This window comes from Limulus polyphemus, unplaced genomic scaffold (genome assembly GCF_000517525.1).
Source record: "Limulus polyphemus unplaced genomic scaffold, Limulus_polyphemus-2.1.2 Scaffold81, whole genome shotgun sequence".
Classification (NCBI taxonomy): Eukaryota; Metazoa; Arthropoda; class Merostomata; order Xiphosura; family Limulidae; genus Limulus; species Limulus polyphemus.
This window is the reverse complement of record NW_013665691.1, coordinates 872357-885049: the sequence shown is the minus strand read 5'-3', so window position 1 is coordinate 885049 and position 12693 is coordinate 872357. Positions and strand designations below refer to the sequence as shown.

Sequence of the window (12693 nt, the reverse complement as noted above, 5' to 3'; positions counted from 1 at the left end):
ACAAGATGTGAAAAGAAAAAAAAAAAAGGCATGAGAGAAACATTGCTTTACAAACCTTAAGACTTGATAGAAAAAAATAGATATTTTGCGTATGAAAGCATTGTAATGTTTACTGATAAACTGCCAAATTTTAACATTTGCTTACTAATTTAAAAGTTATATCATGAAACTATAACAAGCACAAAATGGTTATGAGGTTGGTCCCACGGACAGAGCCCCAGTTGAAAGAATTAAAGGAATGACTTTTTAGAGGGAAGCCAGAGTCCCCATAAGTGAAAGAACCCTGCATGCAGGATGTAAAGGATAAGAATGGAATCATTGGTAACAAAACATTCCACTGCTTGTAGGTGAAGTGGTGAAGGCTAAGACCGACTGAGATGGGAGTTGAAGAACACACTTAGATGCACCAAATATTGGGTAGGCATAAGAATAAACTTGGAAGGCTTGACAAGCTAGTTAAGCCGAGCAGTTTCCCACAAAAATATGCCAGTGTGAGAGAAGGAAGGAATATTCCCAAAAAGGCCCAAGGAGAAGCTGAAAGTCCATGTAATGATGGAACCTCAGCTCCAATCTGTAAACATGACATGTTTGAAGATGTAATGAGAAGACACAATGTCAAAATGCAAAAGGAAAAGCATGGAACTGTAAGACATGATCCTGATGGAAGAAATGAAGAAAATGTCTGGAGGACTGGATGATTAGAATGTGTAGAAAGACACAAGATATTTCGACCTTGGTCATCCACACTCTGGGTGAAAAAAAAACACTGTAGAGAAAAGAAACCCTCCATACAGAACTAAATGATGACAAGGAACAGGTTGAGAAACAATAGGTTGATAACTGGACACCAGGCCCCCTGTTTTCTTGGGGACCACAAAGAGATGAGAGTAATAACCCAGAATAGAGGGTAAATAATCTTTCAATGATATTCTTGGCCAAGAAATCTGTAACTACATCCTTGAGATGCTGAAGATAAATGGGATCAGAGGGAGGAGAAAAGGAAACCAGAAAAGGCAAAAGGGTAGGAGGAGAAGAAACATGGGAAGATAAGCCATGGATGAGAACCTCAGGAACCCATCAGTCAGTCGAAAATGGAGACCAAAGGCTGGTAAAGAGAAACAGATGGGCTCCCACAGGGCCAGACCTAACAGGGTAGTCACTGATGAAACAAGTGATGATCATGCCATTGGGAAGAAGAAGGCTGGGATGCTGGAATGGGAAGATGTGGATACATCATGCCTAGAAGCAGGAACAGAAGGCCAATTTTGAGAAAAACAAGAAATCAAAATAGGCAATGGGTTGCTTGAGCCTGGGTCTCTAGTAAATCAAAAACACTGCCAAAGACCTTCAAGCAAAAAAATGGGGAGCCCTAAAATGATCATGGAGATAAGCATAAGGGAGGCATACATTAGCTAGAAGAGCATTACATCCTAATAAATACCAACAGTAAAGGAACCAAGTAAGGAGGGATAGAGCAGAAGATTAAGTACAGGCCAAATTGGTGAAAATGAAGAGAAAGAACCTCTCCAGAAGACCTTTGGAACATGATGAAGTGCTTCTGAAACAAGGTGGTGAGAAGTACTGCAGAAGGGTGATAAGAAAGAGACAAAGATGTGAACATTTGGCCCTAGATAGGGGAATAGAAGTTAAGAGCAGTCCAGCCCCCAAGTGGGTAAAAGAGATTTCAAAGACTGGGAACCAAGGAATAGAAATGAAGATTGGCTGTAAGTCAGGACAAAAGAGTTGAATAGATGAGAAGGTTAAGGCATGTTAGTACTGGTGTGCAATTGTTTGAGAAATGAGTGTGCATGGACCCTAATGTCAGGCGAAGGAGGGAAAATAAAGTAATCTTGAGTATGGGTTTCATGTAGTAAAGTATAGGAGGAGTTGAAATACACAGGGAAAGAAAAAGAACATACCCGTGAAATCATGTCAAGGAAGAGATTAGAAGGGTGAGGATTTTCTTCCACAAATAAAGCTGTGCTTATAGCAAATCCTGGTAGGGGAATAGCCAGTCAAAATCATCATCATCCTGATCATGTTCAAAATGGGGAGAAGGAATGTCAGCTAAATGGATTGGAGGAGGAGGTCCAGTATGCATGAAGGAACCCACAACACATTGAATAATGGCTGTCATTTCCTCCACAGAAAATGAGCCTCAGCAGCTAAAGGTCCTATATTAGTAACATGGTCACCATCATGAGACAAAGAGGAAGTTATCATCACTTGAGAATTGACAATGGTCGGAGATCACCAAAAAGAAAACACACTGAGTTGAGAAACACAAACACTAAACCTGAACAAAAGTTAATTCGGTCGTAAGCTATTGCAAATCTCAAATAATTTATTAACAATTTTGGAACATGTTCATTCTAGAAAATGCAAAAAAGTGCTTCAGGGAGTTAATGTAAAGCAGGTTATGTCACCCTTGTAATGGTGGAGGGCTATTATTACATGATGATTACATCATACACTGGCACAGTTCATATTAAACAAGTTTTTTAGGTGGTAGGTAGCTGAAGGCTAGTGGTATGCAAATCTCATAGGCAGAGGCATGAAGGGATCAAGCTATTCTGTGTGTGAAGGTGAGGCATCGTCTCAGAATCAAGGACCCACAAGCAATTTGGGAATAAACAGTTCAGAAAAAGGGTTTAAAAGAATAGATGGGCTCCAAGACTAAGGTCAAACAATACATTTCAAACAACGAGCTACTTTACTGAATAACTATTTGTAAGTATGGACAAAGTACGATTATCATACTTATTTAATATAGCTTTCTAACAAGCACTTGGAAATTTATTAAGTTCAAAATATACATATATATTTTTGAAAACTGAATGTTAAAATCAAGACTGCAGTGTGACAAAAACATTCATTGTCTTCATTATTGTTGTGAAGCATTTTATAGTTCTTAACACTTTTGTGTTGGCTCGTGATTATGAATTTCATCACAAAAGAATATTGTCAAAAAGCAAATATCAGTAGTAAATTTATAAACTCTGTGTCAACTTATTCATTAATGTATAAACATGTTTTTAATTATTTTCAAAAATCAAATAAACTATTCTCACAAGTTTAATCTTATGATAAAAATTTCTAAAATGAAAATTATGTTTTTGTATTTTTCACCTACTGTGATTAGTTTGAAATTTTGGTGCTAAGTAAAGCCACAAGTGTTTCAAAATATGGTCATAGAAAGGAAACTTGGAAGCACAGCTATTTATTTATTTTTCAGAATTTTTATACCAACAATCTAATGACTATCTTACAAAGTTTAAAATAATTTATACTTTAGAAAAAGATTAAAATATTGGCAGTTGTCTAAGTAATATATCTTGAAACTTCAAAATGAAAAACTAGCTCAAAATTTTTCAACAACTACATTTTGGTATATGAAATATAATGTTATAGTTATCTTATATGAACATAAAATAATGACCTCAGATTACACCTTTACATTTGGACAACTACTTTTTTTTTTCCTTTTAGAATTTATGGTGTTTTACTCTAAAGAAGAAATAAAGAAAAGCAAATATCTTAATCCAAGAACTTTAAATTATTCTTTCGGAATTTTTCCTGCTCCTAAAACAATATTCTAATACATATATTATAAAATTTGTAACTATTTTGTTAGTTTTTATGCTCAATGAATTGGCCTATCTTTTTTTTATATCCAATAGACCTTACTGAATGAATATGGGCTAAATTAAAGATTCATTAACGTCAAATAAAAGTAATATTTTTGTAATACACTAAATGCCAAAAACTGGATCACACTGATAAAATTATATAACCACATTAAAAATGACAATTCAAACTACCTTTCTTTGTCAGTTCTTAATACAGAGTAATACTAATATTATTGATTTATTACTTTTATGATGTCAAACGATAGTAATTTATTTCATTACACTACTGGATTGACGAGCATACTTTTCAAACAGAAATATTTATAGAGTTGTTTAGATTGTATAAACATAGGCAATGTAGGCATGTAAGGTATTTACAGAATGTTTGCAAAATTTATCAAATTAAACTAAAATCAACTCTTAACACCATTGCAAGCCAATGACCAGACTTTAACAATAACTTTTAATCACTGACAGCATCATTGTTCCACACTAAAAAGTGTTGATATCTTGACACAGTTGCAAAATAGCCAGCTGTTTATTCTCAGAAACTTAATGGTGATAGAAAACAGAATAAGGTAGTTAGAAACAAAAGAGCCTAGCTTAATGAATATTTCAGAACAAAACAACAGAAATACTCACGTGGACAATGAGGTATGCCATTAGCATATACTTCTCCTGGTTGGCCATTTTGATGAATGGTGAAATTCGGCATGGTAGGGGAAGGCATGTTAGGGATAGCACCATTTATTGGTTGAGTCCCATTACCTGAAGAAAGCAGAGTTCTTAGACATAATGTTTTTATATAACTAATGTTTATTGTTCAGGATTTCTGCCCTTTAAACAAGGAATATCTAAAATATTAAAAAGGTATCTAGTTAAATCGTAATATGAAATAGAATGCCAAAATCTCAGCTTTCTTAAATCATACATACAGTGCTTGCCATAGCAATGATAATTACTTACTGAAAAAGTTTTGATACTATTGGATTTGTATTGTGACAAAAATTAATTAGCTTTCTGAAGGAAAAACCAGATCTAATGGAATTAAAATCTAGAAAATAGATTTAGCAAGAAAATATTATAACGAAGTTCTTCAATGTTTAAATTTTAGTATAATCACAGTATTTGTCCATTATTATTGTCCAAGACAATTTTAGCAAAAGTCAGCTATACCAATGGATCTTAAGAGCTCAGAATCAATTTACTTATATTTGTTTGGTATTGTTAAGATTAAATATTTATTTAATTAGTTTGAGGCTGGCACATCAAAAAGGGAAAAATAATATAACATTTTAAATGTTCTTAGAGACACTACATCTATAATAAATTATAATTTCATTTGATGATTTTACATACATACAAAAACTTCCTAAGAAATCCAATAATAAAATTTTTGCTACCAATAAAAATCATATACAGGTTAATACAAAACATTTTCTTTTCCAATGTAGCTGATGAACAAAAGTACATTTTTGCACATCAGCACTTTCCTTCCTACTGGACACAACAACTTTGTGATGAACAAACTAAGTGTGTTTATAATCATACTTGGTCTGAACTGTTTAGTTTTTGTTAACAAACTGAAGAAGTACTCACAGTCAGAACTTAAAAAGAAGATCATAAACATTCCTTCTATTACTGTAATCAAAAGTTCACATTTAAACTCTCCAGTTATTGGATTCTTAACTTCTTCCAGTAAATGCCATGTTACATCAGTTCTGTCTATAGAAACCACCTAATGTTTGTTTGTTTGTAATTAAGCACAAAGCTACACAATGGGCTATCTGTGCTCTGCCCACCACAGGTATCGAAACCCGGATTCTAGCATTGTGAGTCTGCACACATACCACTGTGCCACTGGTCGGCATCACCTAATGAGCTAGCTTTTAAATTCATCCATTTTAATACACTAATCTTGTAACAGGACTCTGTATCTCTCCATAATGTATGGTAATAAGCAGGAAATTCATCTCATCTTTTATCAAGTTGATTACTCTTGCATTTAGTATTTATGTCAGTGATACAAATCTGATAGAAAGTATAATTGTCATTGGACTTTAAAGATGTAAAGCACAGAAATGTGACTGCATATTCAATAATTAACTACTGGCAATGGGCAACAAATTTTTGGATTTCTTTTTGGTGCAACATCTGTGTACAACATTTTTAATTTTTCTAAAAGTGCTTCCAATAACATGCTAATAAAGATTTGAATAATGCCAACACAATAATGTCTTATCACCCAAAACAAGTATAAAACAAAGGAACCAAAATGTTGTCTACAAGGAATGGCTTATCATGAGAACACATCAGAAACAGCAAATTCTTGATGTCAATTGACAACATGGTTTTTCATCAGTGCTTAACTAACATTTATTGAAAGGCGCATTTATATTTCTTTCTGCTTTTAAAAACAAAAATAAACTGGGGAAAAAAGCTTATCACACCCACCTTACAACAGAAATACTGATCATGAATATAAAGAAAGTACAATATGGTAGAATTCTAAAGCAGGGGTCCAGTGTCAATAATGCATGGAACTGTAAGTACACCAACTTTCTAAATTGTGTACTGTGAAGTCCCAATATTTTTGTTCCTGCTCCCCAAACTTTTACTGCTTGAATTCTGTATTAACATATTTCTACTCCCCTAGTTGACATACAGTAATATCTAAGCTCTCTTTATGTTCTACTAGTTATATGTGTATTTCTCAGAATTTCCATTGACTGAGACAGAAGATTATTTGCAATTTTGGCCTGTGGCCAAAGTGAGAGCTTCTTATCACTCCTAAGCATTTTATTCCTAAGACAGTTACTCAGTAAACAGCCAGTGCAAGCTGCAAGTTAGAGAGGAATTTAGTTTTCCAAGTTGTAATAACCTGTTGTAAAGAAGTGAACTTTCATCAAGTTCAAGTCTACATGCATGACAACACATTTTAAGTTTGTAATACTTGCATTTTATTTACTGGCATTAATGAGTAATTCATACTTATGAGGTGCAGAACTGAAATTAATGTAAAGTCTTTTTCAACAGATTTCAGTAAGGGTAAAATTAAGTTGTTTTTTTATAATTTGAAGAAGGTTTTTTTTTTTATCTAAAATGTTGGTCTTTAGTATTTCATTGAACAATTTAGAAGTAAACTGAGGTAAAGATATCAGTTTCATCTGAACATATCTTAAGTCAAAGACAACCTCAGATTTTAGAGTACTGAAAAACTCCCAGCATCAGGTGTCTCTGGACCCCTGCTTATTTTCCCTCCATCATGGGTGTAGCTAATTTTCTGGTAAATTAACAACTTATTGACTTACTCTATGACCCTGTGCTCAAATGACAAAACAACTGTGCCTGTTAATTAAATTATTTAAGATTTCTGAATTACACGGCAACAAAGCTTCTCAGTATTTTGATATTTCACTCAGATATTCAGTCATATTGTACATAAATGCTAATTACCCATAAATAATGTATTTTCAGACAAATAAGGTAAAATATGTAAGTGAAGAGCATTTTATAAATAATTATCAGATAATTCCAGAAACTGAGTTTCATTCTTCATAACACAACTGAATAATGTATATCTTCTACTTAAAGATTGTATCTACTTGAACCAGTGTGATTGTATTGTGTAAAACCATTATATCACTAGTGTTTAGCAGTACAAGTTATCAAAGGTTTAAGAGCTTATTTATGTCAGAATGTATAAATAAAGTGTTAAAGAGGATGCAAATCTTATGTCTACATACACTGTAAATATCAAAGCTATGCCAGCAGCATAGTTAAATTTCTGTCAAACACACCTGAAACTGGAAAACCCTTTAAATTAACAGCCAAGAGAGAGGAATTAAAAATGTATAAGAAATACTTATTAAAACATTTTTCAAATATATTTGAAAAGAAAAACTTGTTGCCAAGGAGATTCTATTCATGAAAGTAAGTTAAAAATCCTATTTCTGTCATGAGAAAATCTGAGAAAAATCTAAATGTACTGGATTGTCAAGAAAGCTTTTATCTTTCAAGATATGAAAATATATATGAAATACACTTAAACCAAATGAAACTGAAAGTGATATCCCCAGACTGTCTTTAGAAACATTATAATTCTGGGCATGAACTCTTGGATATATATAGCTCCATGCATTTTCTTTCTTCTTAAAGTTTTACTATTAAAAGGATTTTATGCTCCTACCATACATTTAATAAGCATGTTTAGGTACCATCCATATATTATATATGCAAAAAAAGTCATGGATTCTTGTACCACCTCCCCCTTTATACACAGATGCCCCCCCCCCCTGCATATGATGCAATCACTTACTCCAACCCCCAATGAAAATGACAATTAATTTTCAAATCCAAAACAGTTTAAAATGTAATTTTTATTATGCCTTTAAATTTTGCATCTTACTCTCCAGATTTCATCATTTTACAATGTATGACACAAATTGTTTTTCCTGTCTAATGAGGGATCATTTTTTTTCAGGAAAAATATTCAACTACAAATACAATTATGTAAAATAATTTTTTAGTAGAATAGTTTACAAGAAGCACCATTTTTAATAAAATAAGATGTACTCCCAAAATCAAAACATACAATAATTGGCAAAAGATCAAAAGTTTTACCCTTGTCCATAGGTTTCAATTTATATTTCAGAAGCAATTTGTTTTTCTCAAAAGTCTGATATATATATAAAATGCATTTAAAAAAAAGTAAGCTTAAAGGCTAAAGTGCATACTTATATTAAATGGCTTACTTCCCATTACTTTCATATGCACACACGTAATATATATATAGGTGTTACCTTTTGTTATTTTTTCATATAAATTTTTGATCCTACCTAGAACTTTAAATAGGAATTCTAAAGTTTAGTTTTTTTTTGTGGGGGATGGTGTTGATTTATATCCTCAACAAAAAAAAAAAGACTTTAAGATCACACTTTGCTAATTTTAGATATACGTTTGACATTTTTATTTAATCATTTGTTTATATACCTGAAGCTATACTTTTTGTGTTGGTAAAATATTTTTTGCATTACTTCATTTCTACAAACAATGTCGTTACCAACTATAAGGTTATACAACTAAATATATTTCACTAAAAGAGATAAAGAAGAGAAGTGAACGTACTTGTCATGCAGGTAATGCTGATCTCACCTGACGTGGGCGTGATGGCGGGACTGGCAAGGCCATTATGGACAGTACCGACCTGTGGAAGCTGTGTGGCTGCCATTGTCACCATGGGATTCAGGTACCCACCCTGAGCTGCAGCAGCCATCAATGCTGCTTGCTGCTGCATGAACTGAAATTCATTGGAGCATTGTAATAAACAAAGACAGACAAAAGAAAAACATAAAATGGCAGTCTTCTATAGTAAGGCTTAACTTCAGTTCCTACACAGATAATACGTTTTTTTATAGGACAGAAAGTATAAATGGTAATCAGATAAAAGTAAAAGTTAACTGCACCTTGAACAAGTACATTTGTATATTTATGGAAAATTGTTTAACCAATTAAGGAACATTTTCCTTAATATTGTTTACAATAATTTGTATAAAAAAACATGTAACATTTTTCATAATAAGTTCAATAAGTATGATCTTATTCACCACAATGCATTTTTGATATTGTGCAAAATAACTAATTACTGTTGATTAAAAATAACAAAAAGCGTGTCAAGAAAAAATACTAGGGTGAAAAAATGTGATGTTATATTTTTCTTCCTTACATGTGCACTGTTTATGACAGTCTCTACCAGTAAGCCTTTGCTAAGATACTTTAAACTTTTGAAAGCTAGACCCACTTACATGTTAAATATTTCAGCCTTAACCTCCAAACAATTTTAATGAACATTTTGTAGTCTTTTCCAAGTTCATATGTTCCTTTTTTTTTCAGACAAAAATGCACAACTTCATTTATATAGAAGAAAACAATTAATAAGTACAAGTAGTGGCCAAAACTACATTATTAACAGCTACAAAGTCAGGATGGATTTGACCAACCAAATACATGTTAATAAAATCAAGAAAGACAAAGTGCAATATATAATATGAGGATACAGGTAGAATTATGTGCTGGTACAGATCTAACAAAGGCAGGAAAGAAAGAAGAGTAAATGCACATAATGATGTTTCACAGAAGGGCTTAAACAGTAAATAATCTCGCAGCCTACACACAATAATGTATCTCAAGTTCATTAAATCTTCCTTTGGTTTCTATAATCTCAGAAAATACTAATTTTTTATAAATAAGATTATTAATAGTAAAAGAAAAAAATGAGGAAAGCAGGTACTAGTACCACTTTACTTGTGTGGCATAAGACAGTATACACTAAAATAAATAAAAAATTTATATGGCAGCTACCTGGGCATAAGCACCATAAGCACCAAAGTGGTTGAATACGAAAGGATTAAGCAAGCCCATATTTCCAGCCATTTGCTGCATTCTTCTTAACTGTCTTTCTTTTTCTGTATCTGCAAACTTTACAACCAAACTGGATGATGCACCCTAGGAAAGGACAGATTAAATAAAACATTTCAAATATCTATGCAACATATGATATTGCAAAAACTATAAAATAAAGCACTGCAGTATAAGACTGAAAGTTTAATTATTGTCAAACAATATAAAAAGACCATTCACTGATACTACCTTTCACAACAAACCATGATGTTATATCAACAATGTCAGAAACTGTATCTAGTATTCTTAGATTCGTTCAAGATCATTTGTGAAATAATAAAAGTTTTTTATACAAAATAATGTAACTGAAAACATTACTTGTACTATGCAAGATCACATAAACTGAACTAGACAGTAGTGTATATGAAGGGATACAGTCATGCTCCCATTAATTTTTGTGCACCATAAGTTTTTGGATCTTGCTTTAAAGGGTACAAATCACAAGGCTAATTTAATACAGAAAAAATATCCATTAAAACCAATAAGTCTACAAGATATATTTCTAAGAATATATGAGTGAATGCTAAAAATAATCTACTATAATAATACTCAGTTTTTGTCTGTTCTGAAAATGCACAAGCACCTTACTATCTAAATGCACATGCTTTTGCACTTCATTTCAAAAGATGTAAACAAAAGGCAGATGTAAATAAACTTTTTTGTACAACATATTAAAAGCTTATAAAATTTTGTAAAAAGTCTATCATTAGGTTATAAAAGTATTTCTGATAGGTACTTGACTCGATAGGACGAGCACGATCGATGACGATTAGCTATCGACCCTGATACATGCCAGCATGCAGACTGTCTCATACCCTATGCCGCCGTTAATTATCGACGTACTACCACTCGACTTCTCACCGCGGGACACAGTTAACTTCATCCACCACTACAAGCCCAAGTATTCCCTGAGTGCACCCTTGATAAGTAATTATTTCTTCAGAAATGATTACTTTTTAAATCAAAAGAACTGCCAGAAATGAACGAACAAATGAACTTGACTCTTCTCACACAAAGCTATCTCAATCTTCTTTCTGCTCTCTAAGCATTGCTGAACAAATTTTCATGCTCACTGCACTAGTCTATATATCCAATCAGTTTCGTGCCACTATTGAACATGTGCATAACACGTGAATACTCTCCACCAATAGTATTGCACTACCGATATTGGTGCAGCTAGCTCCCTCTGTTATGCCCACTCAACCTTCACTTTCGAGAACTGGCAGGCTCTAAAAGAAGAACACCGGCAGTGGGGAGGGAAGGTAGAAAGCATGTTAGAGGAGGTAAGTACCAACTGCAAATTAATTTTCAGTGTAAGAAAATGTTAACTTCCGATATGGTCTTACCCCGTCTCACACAAAGCTAGAATCCCATATTGCAAAGGTGGAGAAGCTAGTGTACGTACTCATCATTGAAACCAACTGGAAGGCAACTGCCCAGAATAAATGAGCGTGCTCTAAGAGGAAACCAAAACACATGTGGGGTACTGCACTACATCTGGAACAAGTATGCTCTTTGCCCTTGAATCAGTAAGTGAATCTGATACGGGCAGAATAAAAAGGATGTGCATAAGTGCAACTTGTTTGGAGAGGTGCAATCTATAGTAAAATATAAACTGAATGAACTATGTAGATACCCAACCTCAACCGGACAGACAAGGTTCCATAACTCATCCTCAGTATTAGGAGGCTCAGGATCAAAACACATAAACACAAGTATAATGTAACATAAACACAGTGGCTAGGGCATGTGGACCACATTACATATACTCATCAGTCCCAACAATAAGTAAACAGAATTACAAAAAAGAAGTTAGCAGTTAGCCAAAACTGGACAAACTCCTAAAACCACTGTAAGAGCAAGAAGTACAACAAATCCAACCCAACATTATGAGGTCGTGGTGTTGGCTCAACTCAACAGTAATAAAAGGGCAATATCTGTAACCGGTATTACACGCAGAAATTATAACTCACCCAACCACGAGTGTAGGGAGGAAGACATCGAACATTCACTGAACTGTAGGAATAGTGTACATATGTCCCGTTGCTGGTATTATAAGGCAGACAAAGTCCCCCAAATTCAATTGTGGTGCAGGGAAAGAACCTTCTGCAACCAGAATTTACAAGAAAAGAGGCATCTACTGTACACAACAGTAGAAACAGGGCTGTATTATCCTGAACTTGGTACGATGAGGAGGATCCTGCTCCAATTAACAGTTGTCCACATGGAAAAAAGCATCCAGGGAAAATTGAAGGAGAGATACCAGCTTTGCCCTCTTCACACTGAGTGTAAAATTATGAGTCTGTATGGTAAATTAAAATTCTATAATGCATTCATGAGGAAGCCTCCATGGTCCACCACCCCAGCAATTGGGAACTGGTAAGGACTCCCTTGCTCCACTGGAAGAAAAAAGGGGGAAAGTGAAATGGGTGTCCCCCAGCCCCAATTTTGAAAAGCAGACTGACTCCAATTTATCCAATCAAAGGATCAACAGAGATGGGCAGAAATTCCTTCTGCTTTGCTCATGAAGCCCATGAGTGATAGTCAACCACTGAGTAAAATGTACTAATACCTAGAAACATACATATATACACTGGGTATACCA

At 33.7% G+C, this 12693-nt stretch overlaps 1 protein-coding gene across 6 annotated transcripts in view; it reads right to left on the bottom strand.

Moving 5' to 3' along the window:
* LOC106467559 (CUGBP Elav-like family member 4) overlaps nt 1-12693 on the bottom strand; it is a 477292-nt gene that overhangs the window by 19368 nt on the left and 445231 nt on the right. For 5 of the 6 annotated variants that reach the window (XR_002612565.1, XM_022396438.1, XM_013927923.2 and 2 more), the window contains 3 exons: nt 9990-10133; nt 8757-8928; nt 4272-4397 (listed from right to left, as the gene is read on the bottom strand). Coding sequence is in view for 5 of the 6 variants with exons in the window: in XM_022396438.1 (XP_022252146.1) it covers nt 4272-4397; nt 8757-8928; nt 9990-10133 (442 nt within the window). In the remaining variant the exon portion in view is untranslated. The remainder of the gene's footprint in view (nt 1-4271; nt 4398-8756; nt 8929-9989; nt 10134-12693) is intronic. The other variant, XM_022396447.1, reaches the window with a different exon arrangement.